This window comes from Ahaetulla prasina, chromosome 2 (assembly GCF_028640845.1).
Source record: "Ahaetulla prasina isolate Xishuangbanna chromosome 2, ASM2864084v1, whole genome shotgun sequence".
Lineage (NCBI taxonomy): Eukaryota > Metazoa > Chordata > Lepidosauria > Squamata > Colubridae > Ahaetulla > Ahaetulla prasina.
Window position 1 is genome coordinate 267467637 of NC_080540.1, and position 20796 is coordinate 267488432.

The window sequence follows — 20796 nt, forward strand, 5'->3', positions numbered from 1 at the left end:
GTTTGAAATCATGCAAATGCAAGTTGATAAATAGGTATCACTTTGGTGGAAACTTAACAGTGTTCTATTTGTTTCGGTGTATAGTCATGGAACATGACCACGGAAGTGTCTTTGGATAATGCTGGCTCCTTTGGCTAGGAAACGGAGATGAGCACCACCCGCTAGAGTTAGACATACTGTTCTGTCCCCAGCAATCACAACCAAGCAGACACGCGAGCTGACTATATCTGCCAGCAATTTACTCCGATGACAGATATCAGTTCTGGCAACGAACCTGCGATTGTCTGCCAAGTTCTCTTATCTCCTCAGACCAGCGTAACTGCAGTTCAGGAATAAACAGAAGCCAAAGTCTTAATATCAAAATATTGCAGCCAAAGTTTCCAAGAGTCAGTTTTTGTCTGTCACAAGAAGCTATAGAGCAGCTCCTCCTGCTTTTATACCCTGTGGGGTGTGGCTCCGTGACTCAGCACACTCTAGGCCTGCCCCACTCCTTCTTTTGTTGTTCCCGCCTCTCCTTTCTGCGATGCCTGGGATCTAACCAGGACTGATTGTCAGCAGCTGAGTCTTTAGGCATTTCCTGGGAGGGAAAAGGTGTGGGAGAAAGAGGCCTCATCATCTCCTCCACCTGGCCTGCCTCTGGGACCTGGAGCGGAGCCAGAGAGGAAGGTCCTGCAGAGGGAAGCCCTGTTGGCTCTTCCCCCTCACTCTCTGAGTCACTCTCTGCCAGGAGGCCAGACACGGGGGCTAAGACAAAACACATACCTGGACAGGGGAAACCTTTACTTTTACCTGCTATGTCAACATGCCACTCATTCACACATATGTATTCAAAGCAATATTCTGTTAATAATTCATAAATTTTATAATGAGCTTCACAACAACATTAATGTGCTGAATGAATTATGTAGTATTCCTCCCCTGCCCCCCAAACTGCTTACCTGACTAATGTCACTGGTCCATGCTGCTTTTTCCTGCCGTGAAGGAGCTAAAAGGACCACTGTAAATGGAGGTGCACCTGCAGGATCTACCACAATCTTGAAGTCAAGGTGCCCAAATACTTGCCCAGAACCTTTTGCTTCATGATTGAAAGAGAAACAGAATTTGGCAGTTACAGGTTGAAATGCAGAGCCTAGTTTACATCACAGTGCAGAGACGAGTACTTCCCATAGTGATGCGTAGATATGCCCAAAATTTAAAGTACAAATTTAGTATCTTTGACCAGTGATATTTTTAAACATTGCAAATTCATGCAAATATAAAATAGTTTTGGCTCACAGAATGTATAATTAAGCAAAGGAAAAATTATATTATGTGTTCCAGTTAAAACCTATTCACTTGAGGCAAAAATATATACATCTGACTCTGTTATGACAATATATAGCCTTTTAATTGGCAAGACACCTAATTCAGAACCAACTCTGCTAATAGTAGAAAAAGCAAAATAGAGATACAAACTGAGCAGTAATTTTTACGCCAGCATTATTATTTCTAAACCTTTTAAAAATTAAAATAAAAGTACAGAATATTCCTTTCCTAAGTAATTATTTTTAAAATGTAAAATCTGGCAAGTTGTTTGACATTCCTTCCATGAAGTAAAGTCATGTAGCAGGTCCTAGAAAATGTGTCTTCTCTGTTACGATATTACTGCCTGCCCTGGTGGCACAGTGGTTTCAGTGCAATATTGCAAGCTAACTCTGCACACAGCCTGGAGTTCAATCTGACAGGGCACACCCTTCCATCCTTCCAAGGTCAGTAAAATGAGAACCCAGGTTGTTGGGCGCAATATGCTTACATTGTAAAGCTTCCAGAGAGTGCTGTAAAGCACTATGGGGCAGCATATTAGCCCAAGTGCTATTGCTATTGCTATTCTCTAACCACAAAGTCCCCAATCCTGTTGACTTTCCATAATGTATTCAAAGTCTGATTTTTGCCTTGGGGGGTGTTCGACTAGTATATTGGATGATTCCATCCTGAAATGACTTAGTTGGAATAAGTTGTAGTTTAGCATCTGTTATCTTAAAATCTACTGTTTGGTGTGCTTTGTTATGGGTTGTTCTGCTTTTAACCATACGTAAACAGCCCAAAATTTATTTATTTACTAAACAAATGTATATGACCATCCAACTCACAGATGGTGACCCCGGATGGTATATAACAATAAAAAGCCACAATTGAAAAGCCCCAAACCTCTCCACCTCCTCATATGTATAGAGCTGGACAAGTAGAGACAGATTTCTTGGCATGATTTTGGAGATGGATTGCCATTTCCTATCTGCCTATGACTGAGAAACAGCGACTGGCCAAAGTCACCTGGCTGGCTTTATGCTTAAGGCACAACTAGAATTCAGTGTCTCTCAGTTTCTAGTCTGGTATAATGATAAATAAATCAACACATATATACGTACATCTTTTATTTCTTGAATTATAATTTTTATTAGTAACACTCTCTCTGTCTATACTATATTTCATTAAGCAAAAAAAATATGAATGCTATTTTTTAAAGAAAATTTCATAATTCCATAAAACAATTTGATAGAACTTACATTCATCATCATTTGTCTCAGTTTCCTCAAACAGTGTGCATTCTATTAATGAAAGGACACCTCCTGCCTAGAGACATAAATTGCATTTTTTTCAGAAATCTATTTCACTGTTCTTCAGTTTAAAAGTATATGGAATCATATAACAGAAGGTACAATCCATGAATACAAACCTAAAGTAAACCTCATTCAACATACTTGGACAAGCATCCTCTGTGTATGGGGGAGGAGGGCCTTCAAGTCAGTTTCAACTTCTGACAACTGACTGGACAAGTCCCTGCACTCTTCCTAGCAATGTTTTGAGAAACAATTTGCCACTGCCTTCTTCCTAGGTCTCAGAGAGATGAAATGGCCCGAAGTCACTTAGTTGGTTTCATACATAAAGGAGGACTAGACAAGATGATTCTATACTGTACATGGTATAATGCATTATTCCAATAACTAGATGAGTTTCTTAAATTAAGTAAAGAGAACATTATTATTTCTAGCAAAGAATGTGGAAATACATAATCTCCTTTTTCCAATTAAAACAACTCTGTGTTTCCCAGTTCAACTGAAAATAATTTTACCAATAATATTAATAACATGAAGCACTCAACTGCAGTATTTCAATACAGCAGAAGCAATATTTTGACAAAATAAGCAATATTTTTAAATAAGAAATTACAACATATCTATTTTTTAATATCTGAATATATTACTATTGTAATTCCAGAAATATTCTGTAATATAAAGCTGTACTAGAAATTCTGTATTATATTTAAATGTTCCATAAAATAATTGGGAAAAAACCTGATCAAAACCAGAATGATGTCAGGCCCAGCCCTGACGCAGAAAAATCAAATGGAGTCCAATCCTTTATTTGCTTACATCCAATGGACAGAACTTGTCAAGGTATAAAAACTATCACTCTCTACCTGAATAAATATATCCTGAGAGGATCTAGGGTAGGGCAGTCTCTTAATGTGGGCTTCTCTCTGATTGAATACACTGCCTCCTTCCTTGGAGAGTTCTGTGCTGCCAACCCTCCCCTCCACTGCTCCTCCATGTGTTCAATCCATCACAAATAACAAAAATACAAAATGTAATATTAAAAGCAAAAAAGTGCTCAGAGAAAATCATTGAGGGAACAAGCAGAATTTCAGTGCCAGGTGGTAATTTCGAATGTTTCTGCTGGAGGATATTTAGCTTAGGAAGGCAGAGATGTAGAAATGCATAAAAATCCATCTGATTCTTTAGAAAATTTTAATTATTTTCTGAACTATACGTTCTATTTATAATATTTATTTTAAAAAGAATTAAAATAAATGAATTTTGGTTTTATAATTATACAGATGAAACAAACTACCATGTATAAATACAAAAAGTCCCCTTAAGCATGTTAATATTATAACTGGAAGCTCTGATTGCCTAGCAGGCAATAGTGTAGTCTTCTTTTTGCAAAAATTTATATTATTTTACTGCAATTAATCAGAACAGTCATATATTTTACTATGTGTTCTACAATTCACTATTCTAGTCATAGTTTTTTGTTATAAAAGTACGTACCTTAAGTAGATGCAACTTTCCTCCAGAGCTCCTTGTACAAATTAAAAAGTGCTTTGTAAATAGAAAACATTGCCTTTCTCCTTCTTTTTTCAAAGACAATGATCCCAGGCGAACTTTACTAAGTTTTCCTCTCTCAACTGATGGGACTTGAATAAGAGTTCCTAGTTAGCAGAAAAGCAAATAATACTCTGTAAACATATAATGCACATAATTCTTATTTTTTATGGTTTACAATAAATCTGTTGCCACTTAAATAACAAATTTAGATGACCATCTAAATCAGGGCTGTCAAACTCATATCATCATGGCGATGTCATGTGATGTATCAGGACTTTTCCCCCCTTCGCTAAACTGTGCATGGGCGTGGCATCCAGCCTGTGGTCCGCAAGTTTGACAGCCCTTATCTAAATCTTATTTCCATAAAATATTTGGCTGCAATTGTGAAATCAACATTTGATATGTAATTCAGTTCCGTCGCGAACTGAAGACACATCTTTTTATTCGCGCGGGGCTGGCTTAAATTGATTTTAACAAATTTTTAAATTCTTAGTAGTAATTAATTTTAAATGGGGTTTTTTAGCTTATTATATATTTTACTTCTCAGGCCAATTTTGAAATAAGTTTTTTAACTGCATTTTAAATTTGTATATTGTACCGTCTGTTTTATTCTTGCCTGTACACCGCCCTGAGTCCTTCGGGAGAAGGGCGGTATAGAAATCAAATAAATAAATAAATAAATAAATAACGCATAAGATTGTAATATATTCATTATACATAACCATAACATGAAACCCAAGGTCCAATAACAAAACTTACCTTATCCTTTGCTGAGGACAATTTTTTCTTATAATATATAAAGCTCATTTATCAAACAATGGAAGGACAAAAAACATAATATACCCTCCTCTAAGCATCCTCAACCAACTAATAGTGTCTGAGTATCCTGAAAATTGTAATGCCAATTAGGAGAACAGCATATTAAAAGAGTGCTAACACACTGTGACTAATTAATATATATTTTTATACATTTCTAAAATGTTTTTAAGTCACAAGTTTAACCAGCAACAGAAGCAAAAGCAGAACAGAAGAGGAAAAAGTCTGGATTTGCAAATAGAAGTCTACCAATATGATCTGGATTTCATTCTTCAATATTTATATTGAATATATATACAATATATATTGTAAGGTTAGGGTACAACACTGTGCATATAATTGGATGCACACTTACTAGTTCTTTCCTTAATTCTGTATTACACTGCTTTTTTATTTTCAGAATTTATTGGTTTCTGCTACCTACTATACTGCCTGGAAATAGTTGCATTCTAGTTTTATAATTGTGTTACATAATTTGTATTATTATATTTATTTTGTAAACTGATACATTTTATATTTAAACATGAAATAAACTTTAATAAAATAAAGAGGATGGATGGCTAAAGTATAAACATTAATCCCAATTTATTGTCATAGTGCTATAAAAAGGGTAATTTGGTTATGTGCCAAGACAGATTTATTCCAGGCATTATGTAAACTTCAGGATTAATTGAAGATTAAAACCCAGGCCTCCCAATCTAAGACCATATCCATTATATCACGTTGTTCACATCCTGAATCAAGGGTCTTCAAAATGTGGTTTGCTTGGGTTTAGAGATATACCCATTCATGAATTATTCTAACAGATAAACAAGGCTATTATTGTGTATTCAACAAACCAAGAATAAAAAACATAGCTTATGTTACTGCAAACCTATCTCTAAATATTAAAATAATCCTTATGTAAGATTAAATGAAAACAAAATATACCTGAGATAAAATTCAATTACATACTTAACATATTCATTCATCATAATGTAAATTTCACTGAGGTTTGTAGCCCTTTCATCCAAGTTAATTAGGTTTACTTAGAATTGGAAATAGCATTTTTAAGTATATAGCACTGAGATATTCTTTTAAATATAGAAAGCAAACAAAAACGAATTACGAGTATTGTAGGATTTACTTTTTTTTAAGTGGCTGTGAGAATACAATATTCGGGTTTTTTTTTTGTAACAACACAGAATTGTAAAAATATGAGTCAATGTGAGTAATAAAATACACTAAATATAATTTTGCTATACTATAGTTTATTGAATTTCATATTTTCAGACAAATAAATCAAACTCAGCCAAGACAATACACATCTTTGTGGCATCTATTTAAACAAGATGTTAGATCCTGACAAATACATTCATATGAAGCCAAATACAAAAGTATTTTAATGTGGACACCAACCCTATAATGTAAAAATATGTTCTTTCTATACAATAGGTCACAATTTGTAAGAAACAAACTGATCTTTTAAAGAAGATTCAGCGTAACAGTAAAATTCAGAGGAATAGATCCCACAAAATCTTTTTCATGAACCCCATTTAAATGAGGTCCTTAATGAAACTTGATTCCAAATAAACATATTTTGATACTTTCCAAGTTATTGTGTTTATGTGTGAGAGAGAAAGAGAAGGAAATGGAAAATAACAAAAGATTACCAGAGTAGTTTAATAGTTAAGGTACTGGACTAGCAATTGGGAGATCCAAATTCCAGTTTTTCTTTAGTCACAGAAACCACCAGGGTGACTTTCTGTCAGTCACTCTTTCAGCCCCAGACTAGGAAGTCAAAAAAATCTATTTACCAACACAACCTGATGAATGTAGTACTGTAGTAGATTAAAGTACATGACCTTTAATGAAGAAATCTTCCTGCTCTGGACTGATTTGGGATTACAACAATAATAATTATAATATATTGTGTGTAAATGCATAGGCACAAAAGTATATAGGAAGTGAAAACATATTAATATACTATAATATAATTAACACACAACATTAAGAATAATATGTATTAGCATAGCTCTATAAGGGTTACCCACGATTAGTGATTTAATACTAATAAAATTCAATTGCCCTTTTGTAGTCTATGTACAATAGAGCATTTTTAGCTTTAAATATTTCAAGCATAATCCCCTCACAAACATAAAAAAGATCAAGACATCATCAATAAACTTATTTAATTCCATGCCATCAGAAATATTTCCCACGAACAGTTATCCAAAATTGAGTAGATATAGATCTGATAAGGATGCTTTCTGATAAAACCCTGGAAATTTATTAAAAATGATGACAATGAATCATGTACTTCATCCATGCAGTGATGTTGACAGACTCTACTTACCAAGGAAAACAGGTGAGCATGGAATGTTGTAAGTACATCAGATGGTTGAAGAAGAAAAAAGGACATTGGAAGAATATCTGAAGGATAGTGAAAAAGATGCACTGAAGCTAGTATACCAAGAAGGCCTACTGAATATGGAAGAAACCAAACTGGTCTACAAGAAAGACCAAATGAAGAACAGAAAAGAAGCAGGGGAAGACAAAGCATTATATGGCTAGTACATAAAAAAAAAAAAGCAGGGAAAATAGATAATAACAAGACCCTGGCAATGGCTAACAGCAGGAAAGTTCAATAAAGAGAGAAAGGAGTTAATTCTGGATGCACAAGACCAAGCCTTAAGAACAAATGCATACAAAACCAGAATTGAGACGACAGCAACAGATAGCAAGTGACGCCTTTACAAAGAAGCAGAAGAAACAATGGATCAGCTGGTTAGCTGCTGCAAGAAGATTGCCCAGACTAACTTCAAACAACAACAAAGTAGCAACAATGGTACATTGGAAGATTTGCAAGAAATACTACTTGCCTGCAAGAAAGAACTGACAGCACCATAAAATAGAGAAAGTAATAGAAAATAAAGAAAATAAAGTGCTCTGGGACTTTAGAATTCAGGCAAACAAGCACCAGCCACATAACTCAAGTGTCTATAAAAAAGACAAAAAAAGTCTGGATAGTAGATGTTGCAATACCTGGAGACAGTAGAAGAGAAGAGAAAGAATTGGAGAGAGAAAAAAACAAAAGAGAAAGAAGTGGAGAAAAAAATACAAACATATGCAAATAGAAATACAATGACTATGAACCCCCCCCCCCAAAAAAAAGGTAGAAATAGTAGTAATAGGTGCCTTGGGTGCAATCCCAGAACAAATGGAGCACCACTTAAAGACAATCAGCCCTGAAAAATTCACCATCAATCAATTGCAAAATGCAGCTTTACTTGGAACAGCTTACATCCTGCGATGATATCTGTAATGCCATCAAACATCCATATCTGCCTATTCTGCCTCTGGAAGGATCCAATAGGCCAGAGGTGTCAAACTCAAAGCCCGTGGGCTGGATTGGAAATATCAAACGATCTGCCCGCGATGCCTCTGCCGGATGAAAATGGGCCATGGGGGGTTTCCCATAGCCCTTCTGTGGTCCATTTTTGGCTAACAGAGTGCTGCAGGAAGCCATGGAGGCTGAAAATGGGGCCCCATGGCCCATTTTTGCTGCCAGAGGCATCGTAGGCCAATTCTTTGATATTTCCAGGCTGGCCCTGTGGGCAGGAGGCAGAGTGCTGTAGAAGGGAGAGGCACCCCGTGGCTGGCAGAGTGCTGCAGGAGGCAGCACCTTCTTCACCTTTTCTTTAGCAGCATCTCCCAATTAGAACTAGGTACCCTCCAAGATCTGGATGGCTGTTGTTCAGAAGAGCCAAAAAAACATCTGGCTCTTCACTCAAGTGAAATTGAGCCCCCTCGTATCACTGAGTCTGTCATCTTTTATCTTAATATTTTACCTGTGATTGATTTAATTGTAAATTTTTTGATTGTTGTGACCCACCCAGAGTCATTGAGAATTGGGTGGTATTACTAATATTAAGTCCTCCTCTAGGGCTGTGTCAGAGGTAGTAACAAATATTGATAGACTGTTGGACAGACATTTGGAGATGTTAGAGACATCTGGAGAAATTGTCAGTTCATTTATGTTCTGCTCCTATACAAAAGAGTCAAGCTCCATAGCAGCTGGGGACTCTACATGTCTTTAATTTCTACATTATGGAATTGGGACTCCCTTTGTCTGGAATAGCTGTTTTGAATGCATAGGAAAAAAATGCATCCTGAGGCTGTGTCAAACGCCCACCATGGCCACGCCCACCCCAACCATGCACCCACACCCACCCACGCCCCACACCCAGCCCTCTGAGATCAAACACAAACCTGATGCGGCCCTCAATGAAATCAAGTTTGACACAACTGCAATAAGCGAACAAAAATACCAAATCCAGTCTGAAGATCTGGCTGTCTATGTGATGAATCATATATTGTTTGCACATATATAGGCACAAATGTAAACTGGCAGTGAACACATATTAATACACTAAACTATAATATGATTAATACACAGCATTAAGACTCATAGATATTAATAGTTCTATGATTAGTCATGATTAGTGGTTTAACATTAATAAAATTGCCTTTTTGTAATCTACATACAACAAAATGTTTTTTTTTAGTTTTGAATATTTCAAGCATAATCTCCTCACAAACAAAAAAGATCAAGAGGTCATCAATATACTTATTGAATTCCACACTGATAGAAATTTTTCCCAAGAATGCAGTCATCCAAAACTGAGTAGGCATACATACATACATATGATAAGGATGCTTTGTAATAAAACCTTGAAAGTTTTTAAAAATAATTTATATAGATCACTGACAAATACTAAAAACTCTGCCAAGGTGTCACAGGAAAATCTTGATAATATGAAAAGATAAAACCTGCAAACTGGCATTTAATTAGAATTATTTTATTCATATTATTCATCTTGTAGAACAAGTTCTTTTTTCATACTTCATAAGTGAAAATCCTCATCATAAAAATATTAAGTATGTGAATGAATCCTAGTACTAAAGTATTTTTATATTTATACCAGTGCCATGACTCAAACTTTTCTTTTTTATAGCCATTTCATTTTCAAATCATGGACAGAAATTACAAGGAAAACACTGCTTAGAAGAAATTACTTTAATACTAATATTTAGAAGTTGTGTGGATGGAAACAGGATTATTTAAAATGCTGACACCTTAATATCAAATTTTAGATGTCTAAAATTCTTCCAGTCACTCACAGTTTCCTTCTTTCCTGTATTCCTGGCAGAACATACTAATCTAAATCTATTTTCTATACTACTGTTTGGAGAATTTTCTGCTACAATTATCTGGAATTTTTATATAAATTTGGAAAACTGTGTTAGCTTTCTGTAAAAATTCTCTTTGGAAAGAAAAAGTATCAAATCAAATAGATCTATAAAATTTCCTATTTGAGTTGTTCTGCAATGCATTTCCCGCTGGGCAATTTAAACATTTTCTCCATCTCCAGTGCCAACCTCACAAAAAATCAACTCCTTAGGAATGTGGAGGCATTAAATCAACAGCTTATATCCAGTGTTGGAATCTGTTTTTCAAAGAAAACATTCCATTAGAGATGGGCAAATGGCCTTGGGGTCTCTTAGAGCAAACCATTAGACTGTGGCCATCATTTTTTATTCTATAAAGTACAAACACAAAGCAACTGTACATTGCTTCAGCATTTTCTATAGCAAGAATGCCATGTGCAATAAACAAATTACTATAATTCCTCCTCTCCATGATTTCAGCTAGCCAGATACGTCTTCTTCTAGTATTTCTGTTCTATTCTCTGCTTTATTTTTTTTATTTGAATTTATATCCCGCCCTTCTCCGAAGACTCAGGGCGGCTTACATTGTGTTAAGCAATAGTCTTCATCCATTTGTATATTATATACAAAGTCAACTTTTATTGCCTCCAACAATCTGGGTCCTCATTTTACCTACCTTATAAAGGATGGAACCTTGAGTCAACCTTGGGCCTGGTGAGACTTGCAGTAATTGCAAGCAGCTGTGTTAATAACAGACTGCTTAGTCTGTTGAGCCACCAGAGGCTCAAGTTGCCTTGTAATTCCTTAAAGGATTCTACCCATTTTTTTATACTTGTACTACCACTTCTTTACAGGAACAGTATTAGAGTTCCATAAGAAGGAGAATTTGCAGAATTAAGTATACAGTTAGCATATATGATAGCAGTTCACACCACAGTTATGTAAAGAACCTTCTAGAACATTTGTTAAGTTTCCACAAGGACTATAGAGAGATCTTCCAATTGGCAGAACTGAAGCATATCAGCAGATCTTTCACACTATGATTTTAAAAATCTGCCACTATAAATGATTTTAATTTAAAAAGAAATTAAATTATATCTGTGTGAGCTGTTCTAGAAGTACAAATGAAAAATGGGAACAACAAACAGCTATTTTCATTCCTCACAATCGCTCCACCATTTGACAAAGCTTCAAGTACTTCAAGTTTCTCCTGTGCTTTTGCCCGAATGTTGGCATCATTTGGGATTGCAACATCTATCGGCCAGACAGAACTATTTTCCATGGTGCTGGAGAGAATTTCTGGTCCGCTGAAGATGATAGTCCGGTTATTGTGTATGTGACTTTCCCATGGGTGCTTTATTATTATAGTGCTGTTTTTCATGTCTCCTGGAAAAAAAACAGCACAGAAGTGGGGCTCAACAGCAGCCCGGAAATTACAAATATATAGATGTGCAGATGTCAAAAACAGATATTTTGCATCTTATACTTCCCAGTGATGCCAACATGAATTCTATTGTTTTCAATTTCATTTTTCCTTCATATTCTATAACTGCCTAATCAATACATGCATGTTAAATTCATTGGTCTTACCTTGTCGTATAAAGGTCTGGCTGGTGTCCAATAATATGTCACAACCTTCTACTATCATTCTTTCTATTGCAAGATTTTTCCGTATATTTTCTGTATCACTCACTTCATCGTGCATTATTCTATTGCAGATGAGAGAGCAAAAAAATAAGTTATTTAGTTATGAATTTGTAAAGCAAGAATAGCTTGGGTGAACTTTATGGCCATCATAAGACTTTCTATGTGCATCATAACTGATATTTGTTGGTGAAAGTAGAATGCTATTCTTGAGATCTCCTCCATACTAGTACACTGAATAGTTAATTGCCTCTTTCCTTAGCAATTGCTGTTCCTGTTTTTCAAGCTATTTTACTTTGGAACATCCCTTAACAAATTCCCCCCAGCAGGGAACAATTTAAAACACATTTTTCATTTATTATACCAACATGAGAGGAGAGGTGTCTCTCACTAAACAGCCCCACCAAATTGAACACTTATAAGAATAGTTTTGGTCAGATATCTGTCACATTGCTGGCTAGATTGCAATTCACTTGGGTAAATGGAAATATTTCTTTTTTTTTATTATTTGAATTTATATCCCGCCCTTCTCCGAAGACTCAGGGCGGCTTACATTTTGATTCTTATGCTCTCCAGAACATGCTTTAAGCTGCGGGGAATTTGAGGGCTGGGGTTCCTTTGGGGAAAGATGGATAGACAGATCACGGGGGTTTGAAAAAACAAAAAATATATGACAGGAATCATAAGAACAGTCAACCTGCAGCTGACTGTTGGGGGCGAGTTAGTGGCCCCAAAGGAGGTGGTTCGCAACTTGGGCGTCCTCCTGGATGGTCGGCTGTCCTTTGATGAACAGCGGCCGTCACCAGGAGGGCCTTTTACCAAGTTTGCTTGGTTCGCCAGTTGCGTCCCTTCCTTGACCGGGATGCCTTATGCATGGTCACTCACGCTCTGGTTACGTCTCGGCTGGATTATTGCAATGCTCTCTACATGGGGCTGCCCTTGAGGTGCACCCGGAGGCTACAGTTAGTCCAGAATGCAGCTGCGCGAGTGGTAACGGGAGCCGTTCGTGGCTCCCATGTAACACCACTGCTCCGTAGTCTGCACTGGCTTCCTGTGGCCTTTCGGGTGCGCTTCAAGATTCTGGTTACCATCTTTAAAGCGCTCCATGGCTTAGGACCCGGGTACTTACGAGACCGCCTTCTGCTACCTTATGCCTCCCACCGACCCGTACGCTCTCACAGAGAGGGCCTTCTCAGGGTGCCGTCCGCCAAACAATGTCGGCTGGCGGCCCCCAGGAGTAGGGCCTTCTCTGTGGGAGCACCAACACTCTGGAACGAACTCTCCCCTGGCTTACGTCAAGTGCCTGATCTCGGACCTTTCGTCGTGAGCTTAAAACATATTTATTCATTCAAGCAGGACTGGCATAAATAGCTGTTTTAAATTGGGGTTTTAATAATATTTTAAATTTTTAAATGTTTTAATAATCGGCCGCATAGTAATAGTTCTTTTTAAATTCTTTTAATTGTATATATTCCGTGTTTTATTTTGGCTGTACACCGCCCTGAGTCCTTCGGGAGAAGGGCGGTATAGAAATTTAATAAAATAAAAATAAAAAATAAAGAAAGTTTTTCAGAACCTTCAGCCTTGACCCTGGGCCAAACTGCTAATAATTTGCCTGTCTGTCTGTCTGTCTGTCTGTCTGTCTGTCTGTCTGTCTGTCTATCTCCATCTATCTCTATCTCTATCTCCAATAAAATGTTTGTTGATAAATAATAAATTTCAAAAAGCAATACAATTACCATAAGAATGATAATATAAAGACCATACAGAATGGCTTTGACAGAGACTGGGAAAATCTGTTACCAAGGCAGCAAACAGATACATATGGCTTAAGCCCCTACAAAGATAAAGATTTATAAAAATGCCTAAAGCAGATTTCCCCTCCCCCCAATTCACATGAAGAGAAAAGAGGGAGAAGAGGATGCACATTCAGAAACTTGCTAGTTGCTATTACTATAGTTATTCTAATTTTACACTGCATCTGTTTCTTGATCTGATCTACCTTGTAGGGTTGATGTACAAGAATTAATTGGCAATTCTGAAACTGGTGTATTTTTAGTGTCCACATCTAGGTGCAGAAGAGTTTGGAAAAGTTTAGTTCCAAACTAAACTTTTAGTTCCAAACTAAGAGTTTAGATCTCTTTTGCAACTATGGGCACATCCCAGCAATGTTAAGTTTAAATCAAACATTAGATTTTGTTTCCAATTCAAAGCATTTGGCTTGTTATTTGAGAAAAAGATGACAAAATCTTAAGATGACAAAAAAGATAATTTTGTCATGGCCTGATTGAGGCAGGATATCCAGGTGCCTTTTGGATCCAGATGGATTCCAGTAGGCACTTATTGGTGTTTTCAGCAATCTGGCAGATAGTTCCATGAAGTGTTTACTTTTAAATCTGGAATTCAGAGGCAACCTGGGTCATACAAGTGATTATCCTCAGCAGCCTCTTACTTGCCATTCCTATGGAACTCTTCGTTTTACTGGAAAGGTTCCCAGAGATGAAATGGCAAGTTAAATGCCTAGCATGCCAGTGGAAGAAGGTCCCAATAAATCTGACTAAATACCTGTAAGAGCTCACATTCAACTCTACACATTGGCAGTAAAAGCATCAAAGTTTTAGTAACCGCTGCTCTTACTGCATTGATGGGATATACCCTCGTGGTCGACTTTAAAGTTACCCACTTCTAGTTGGGGAAAAACAGACAAAATAATCTGTCCCCTAGACTGTTGCTCAACCTTCATCTTGTGTCCATCTTTCTGTTTGGGGGTAAAGTAATTGGCAAGGAAGTGGGATGTCAATTGCAACATATCCCAGAAAAAGCAAATTGTTTGAACCCCTTTCAGTTTGGTTAGACCTGGGCACGGAATGAAACGTGTACTGATCCATCTTGCAGAGGTTTTTGTCATGGTCTAGATAATAATGCAGCCCTGTCTTGTAACTTTTTCTTGGTGGTATACAATACCCTCAATAATGGTATACTTCTGGGCTATCTACAAGGTTCAGAGAAAATTATTTGCCATGTTTCTACTCCATCCTAAGTGAGCCATTCCAGGCAGGGACAAAAGAGAGGTCAAAACAGTAGATGTTCTGTTATAGTATCCCTCTGCTTTTTATTATTTATCTGAATTGCCAGGAGAGAACATCCATTGGTCAGGATGAAGTATCTTAAGTATACTGAAGACACTAAATTATATACTTCCAGGTTAAGATGGAGATATTGTTATTGAGTGCATATGGATGTGATAATATAAATTTAATTGAACGCTGGGAAGGCTAAGTTATTTTTTTCAAAAACCATCTGATTTTAATTATTGGAGGTTATAGATTACTATAATGTTCTTTGCATGTGACATGAGCTTTTAGAGACTACTTGTAAACTATGGTATTATTCGTGAAAAATGTGACGGTCTACTTCTCAATGGGTAAAAACCATATAACTATATTTCACTAGGTCTGTAGGCCTGCATTGTTTTCTGATAGTATTTGGGTACATTTCAAATGCTAATTTAATCTATCAAGCCTCCATGATTTGGCTTCCAAGTCTCTCCAGAACTGCCTCTTTGGAGAAAAACCAATCTGTCCTTTAAGTTCATTCCATAAGATAATACTCAAAGGTCCTCCATTTTGAGATATTCAAGGGAATGGCAATTCTCCACTGCAGTCCCTTCACTTTCAAATATTCTCCTCCCAGAAGATTAGTTAGTACATTCCCCAATGGAGAGTTATTAAGAGTGGTGTTTTGTAGAGTCTTTAACCTAGAATAGTCTCCAATGGAATTCAACACCAATGGGATTTTTTTAATACACACACACACAGTACATAATATTGAATTTGTTTTGATTGTCATGTCTTTATAGTTGTTACTTTGAGCTACTAGTCTTTTGGAACATGACATTATAAAAACATAATAAATAAAATATACATGCACAATTTAAAAAAAAATATTATCTGATTTTACATATGAAACTTCTGTTCTACATTTATATATTGAGAACAAAAAGCAGTCAAACCTTGAAAGTTCTTCCAGTTTAGATTTAGCAAACTCAAGGCTTTTCCTTTCCACATGTTCATGTGGTGTATGAGCTAGAAGTTCATGAAGGGTGATAATATATCTAGGAATCTAAAGGATTGAAAATATTGGTCAGCGATGCTTTTTAAATGTATAATTAATTATAACACGATATGTTTTCCATCTTGGATCTCCTTACAATATCATCAATACAATCTAAAAAAAATAGCATTTCCTACTTCAGAAATCAGTCACAGAATTATGGAGCCTGAAGGGCCACTGAGGCCACTGAATCCTCGGCTCAGTACAAGAGTCTTCAGAGTCCCAAAAATTACTTAAAATAGCAATACCAATTCAGTGAGAGTAATACGAACTTAGTGTACATCTGTTTCTGATGATAGCTAAATCTTAAACTGAATCAGTTTTTTTTCCGAAAGTCATCCAAAGTGAAACAGATTAATCTTTAATCTTTGACCTGGCTTCAGATATGTGTAGAGTATCAGGGCAGCTATTAAAGCTCTAATAAGCTGCTTTAGGGGTGTTGCTGCTTTCATTAACTATTCTGAGGGCAGCTGTCACATAGAAAAATAAAAGTTGCTTCACTTAAATTGCTTGGGTGGGGGGAAGGAAGGCTATTCCCCAATGAAATTGTAGTGACAGGTTTTCTTGACAGGGATGAACTCGGTCTATCCCAGCTGTTTTCACCAAAATGAACCTTTATTTTTCTCCTCCTAAGTGATTATTTGACAGCTGTCACTGTTAGTCTTAAAGCCCGCGCTAGGACTTTGGCAGCAGATTTTTCATGAGCTAATAACAGTAGCTGCCATATAATTATTTGAAGTAGAATAATCTGTAGCTGCAGAAAGCTACAGCAAGTTCTAAATGCATGCTGCAATGGGCACAGTACATCAGCAGAAGTATTTTTAAAGGCTTTTCGTCCAACCAGGACACTATCCAGGACCAGTTTGCCTATTTCTCTTATTTGAACCTGACAATCCTTTTTAACCAGAGTACCATGGCATCAACAGCATACTTAGCTGATGCAGTCTTCATTCTCTAAGAGGATTGTGACTTTCATGCATACTTAGATGTGTTTGAGTATCACTCCTACAATGTGATAATGACATTTAGGTATCCTCCCAAATATTTTAATTTTCATAGTTGAAAACTGAGTATAATGTAAAAATACATCACTGCAAAATTATCACTGAAAAATAATAAGCAACAAAATACTAATGTCTATGTAATTCTGACCAGTATAAAAGATTGTAATACAGAATCGATCTCGAGTGAATAAAATAAAAAGACTTATAGCAATTTTCTTCAGTTTAGTGAGTCCAGGTTAGCCACTCTTTCTAATAACATCATTTGGGAAAGATTATTTGACAGCAAAAATCACGAGGATGATAATAAAAATGATGCAAGCATTAAAATTACCTGAAACATAGGATAGGTAAGGAATGTTTCAAGCATTCTGCCCTCACATGCAGTGTTGGATTCATATTGCTTTAAGAGTTTGTCAAAATCTCTGTTCTGCTTGCAGTTTGCCAGCACCTGTAGGCTATACTGGTGATTTCTAACAAATTCTTGATATATATTCAGCATTGGTAAAAGAATATCAAATAAATCAGCTATAAAGACAAAAAAGATTTGATTTTTGCAGTCATTCTTTTTTCTTCACAGAAATAAAAAGTTTAAACCACATTAATTCCATTTGTAATGTTGTATAATTACAGGTGTTAAAAAGAAAAGCATCTTTATTAAAATTTCCCCTAATACTGTCACCATTTGCCTGCTCAGTTCTTCTGAGAACATTAAGTGATTGATACAGTTTTATCTATATTAATAAATTTAACCTTATACTTTTTGCAAGTATATCTCATGCAAGGACAGAACTTCAAATGATAAAAATATCACATTTGTCTTATTTCTGCCTGTAATATAGTATTTTTTTTTAAAAAATTCTGACTGAAGAAAAAAAAAGCTGTAAACTATATCACAGTAATGAAATACAGTGCAGCTTCCTAACAAAGTTACTCTTTGAACAAAGAATACACAGGTGGATATTGCAAGTTTCTAAATTTATCTAACAGGGCAAATAAAAAATAAAGCAATTTATTGTAAGGAAACTAAAAAAACCCTTAACTTTTAAATAAAAAATGTAATGCTACTCTTTAAACACAGAAACCAACACACAAAATTACCTAAAATTAAGGTAGGCCAGTTTGCTATTCTTGCTTTTAATCCTTGATGAAATATTTCATGAAGGAACATTATAGTTTCACTGGAGAGAAATAAAAGAGTTGACAAAATGAAACAAAAAATTAAAAATCTCTGTGTAGAATATATTATTTGAAATATATTATTTGAAATTATCAGCACATATCATGAAACAACTATTAAAACAGGCTATCTGAATAAGCATTGCCACCTCATGCAGTGAGTTAGAACTTTAAAAATAAATAAAACTACAGAGCAGCATTTTTCATAGTTTCAAAATAATAAACAATATTTTTATTTAACTATATTTATTTAAATAATTTATACATACATTAACTCCAGGCAGTTTACAAAAGAAAAAAAGATTAAAAACTTCAATCATAAACAGAATCAATGTGAGTTCCAGTTTAGGCACAAAATGAGGATGCTTATCAAGTAGCATCTGTAGCTCTTTTGATAGTGGCAGGCGGAATATCCCCAAATTGGGCTTTCTGTGAGTAAGGAGTGACAATTTTGAACCCACTAAATTCTAAGTCAATTTGATCACTTGAATGTTGCCAATACACGCACATCAGCTATATCAACATCAAACAACATCCCAAACCTTAGCTATCTAAAGAGCTGAAAGTGAAATTAAAATGCCTAGATTTGCTAGGCTGAGAAGCCCATCAGGAATACACCTTCTTGCACCTTCTATCCTAATTGATATGATTGGCAAGGATATCAAAGAGTCTATAGATGCACCATTCGACTTTGATTCAGCCATTTAGGATTACTTGTCCACTAGTTTTTCATATGAATATGTTATTCAATTTAATTTAATTTAATTCAATTTAATTTAATTTAATCAACATAAATTAGTTTTCCATATCATCCCAATGAAGCTTTGGCAATTAAGGGTGGAAAAACTGGAATTCATCTAGTCTTCCCCTGCCACCCAAAAGAGGAAGGAAACTTCTAAAAATCAAATGTAATCATGTTCTACACATTCTACAGCTTCTTATAAATCAAAACAGATAGAAAACAATTTCATACAATCATATTGGAATGAGTTTTTTAAAATGTATCCAATAATACCTGTTGAGGAAGATGCTGCTTACATCATCATGACTAATAGGTGGTTTCTTTGAACTTGCAGCCATTCTTAAGGGCCTTAGAAAACAATTCACAAGGATATAAAGTTGATGCACATATTCAGATTCTGCCTCAACCATATTGAAAACTATCTGGTTTCTTTTTCGCATACTTTCTGCATGTGGAGAACAAATATAATCTTGGACAATTGTCTTCCATTTTCTTCTACACAGCCAACCACGCATAAAACTCTGTACCTAAAGAGTGAATTTTTTAAAAAAACAATTTTTATTACGGTCACAGACCAGCGTTACAAATAAATGCATTAAAAACAACAATAATAGTAAAAAAATAAAGACAGAATAATATACTGTGATTGGTAGGGGATTAATAGTAGGGAGTTAAAAGTTTGCTTAATTTTATATAAAGTATAACAGAATCTGGCCACCTTCAGAGAAACTACTTCATACTGATCTGATAAAAATAACATTTTTAATGGTCTTTGAAATGCATATATATCCCATTCAAACAGATGTATTGATATATCAGTATCTCAAGAAAGGAAGGCAAAAATGCCTGCAGTTAATAAATATAAAGTGGCAATTACTCTTCTACTATAGAGCATGCTTAGAAAGACTAGAATAGTTTAGCTGATCTTAGAATATTTGGCATTGTAGAGTGATTCAGAAAACAGACTATGCAAAGGAATTAGGATGCTTGGTTTGATTTAAGTACAGCGAAAATATATTTATGAGAGTCATATCTGAATAACAGAACTAAATTCAGCAAATCCAAGTAGCCGTTCTTCACATTTGTTTTAGAGGATATGTAATTGAACATAAGGAAAAATGAACCCAGAACTAATCTGAAACTTATTAAAACAACCATGCCAGCTTCTGGGGTAAGATGCATCTATTTTAATGAGTTTATATGCATTTTAGAACACTTGAACACTCAATCCAAAACTCTGCATTCTACTTACTGTATTCTATTTTTACCAACATCTCACATTTAAAATCAACTGGAAAGGAAACATTTCCATAGGTCTATACCAGGGGTGGATTCTACTTACCTTTATTACCTGTTCACAACGGGAACACGCACATGCGCAGATCGTCAATTATGATGTCCGGGCGGGTGGGCGGAGCCTCCCACCACTTTTACTACAGGTTCTATAGAACCGGACAGAACCGAGAGCAACCCACCGCTCAGGGGTGAAATGCTTCCAGATCGGACCGGATCACGCGATTTGGTAGCGATGGCAGCTGCTGGTTCGGAGGACCGGTAGCAAAAATCCCTGGTCCCGCCCCCCTGCCTCTGCTGAGCCGCACCATCTGCAGAGGTGTGTTGTTTTTTTTTAACTTTTAAAAGCCGGTTTTGCTTCAGCCGAAACAGGCCTTTAAAAGTAAAAAAAAAAAGCCTTTGAGGATCCCGCCCCTCAGCTGAGATCAGCAGAGACTTTAAACTTTTTAAAAAAAATTAAAGTCTCCTCTGCCGATCTCACCTGAGTTCCTCATCAGCAGAACCTTACTTGTACTCTTACTTGTAGAAAATATGTTTTCTACAAGTAAGAGTAGAGATTCTAAGGCACTTACCTGATTACTGATGAACGCATGGCCACAGCCCGAAAGCAGTTTCAGTTTCAGCCAGACAGAATCAATCACTTAGCTAATCT

General features: G+C 35.9%; 1 protein-coding gene across 2 annotated transcripts in view; it reads right to left on the reverse strand.

The window, feature by feature from the left end:
* RASGRF2 (Ras protein specific guanine nucleotide releasing factor 2) overlaps positions 1-20796 on the reverse strand; it is a 123504-nt gene that overhangs the window by 57040 nt on the left and 45668 nt on the right. For both annotated transcript variants that reach the window (XM_058169265.1, XM_058169264.1), the window contains exons 5-12: positions 19125-19378; positions 18032-18111; positions 17265-17458; positions 15829-15938; positions 11763-11881; positions 4089-4249; positions 2544-2610; positions 939-1075 (exon numbers count right to left, since the gene is read on the reverse strand). In XM_058169265.1, the coding sequence (XP_058025248.1) occupies positions 939-1075; positions 2544-2610; positions 4089-4249; positions 11763-11881; positions 15829-15938; positions 17265-17458; positions 18032-18111; positions 19125-19378 (1122 nt within the window). The remainder of the gene's footprint in view (positions 1-938; positions 1076-2543; positions 2611-4088; positions 4250-11762; positions 11882-15828; positions 15939-17264; positions 17459-18031; positions 18112-19124; positions 19379-20796) is intronic.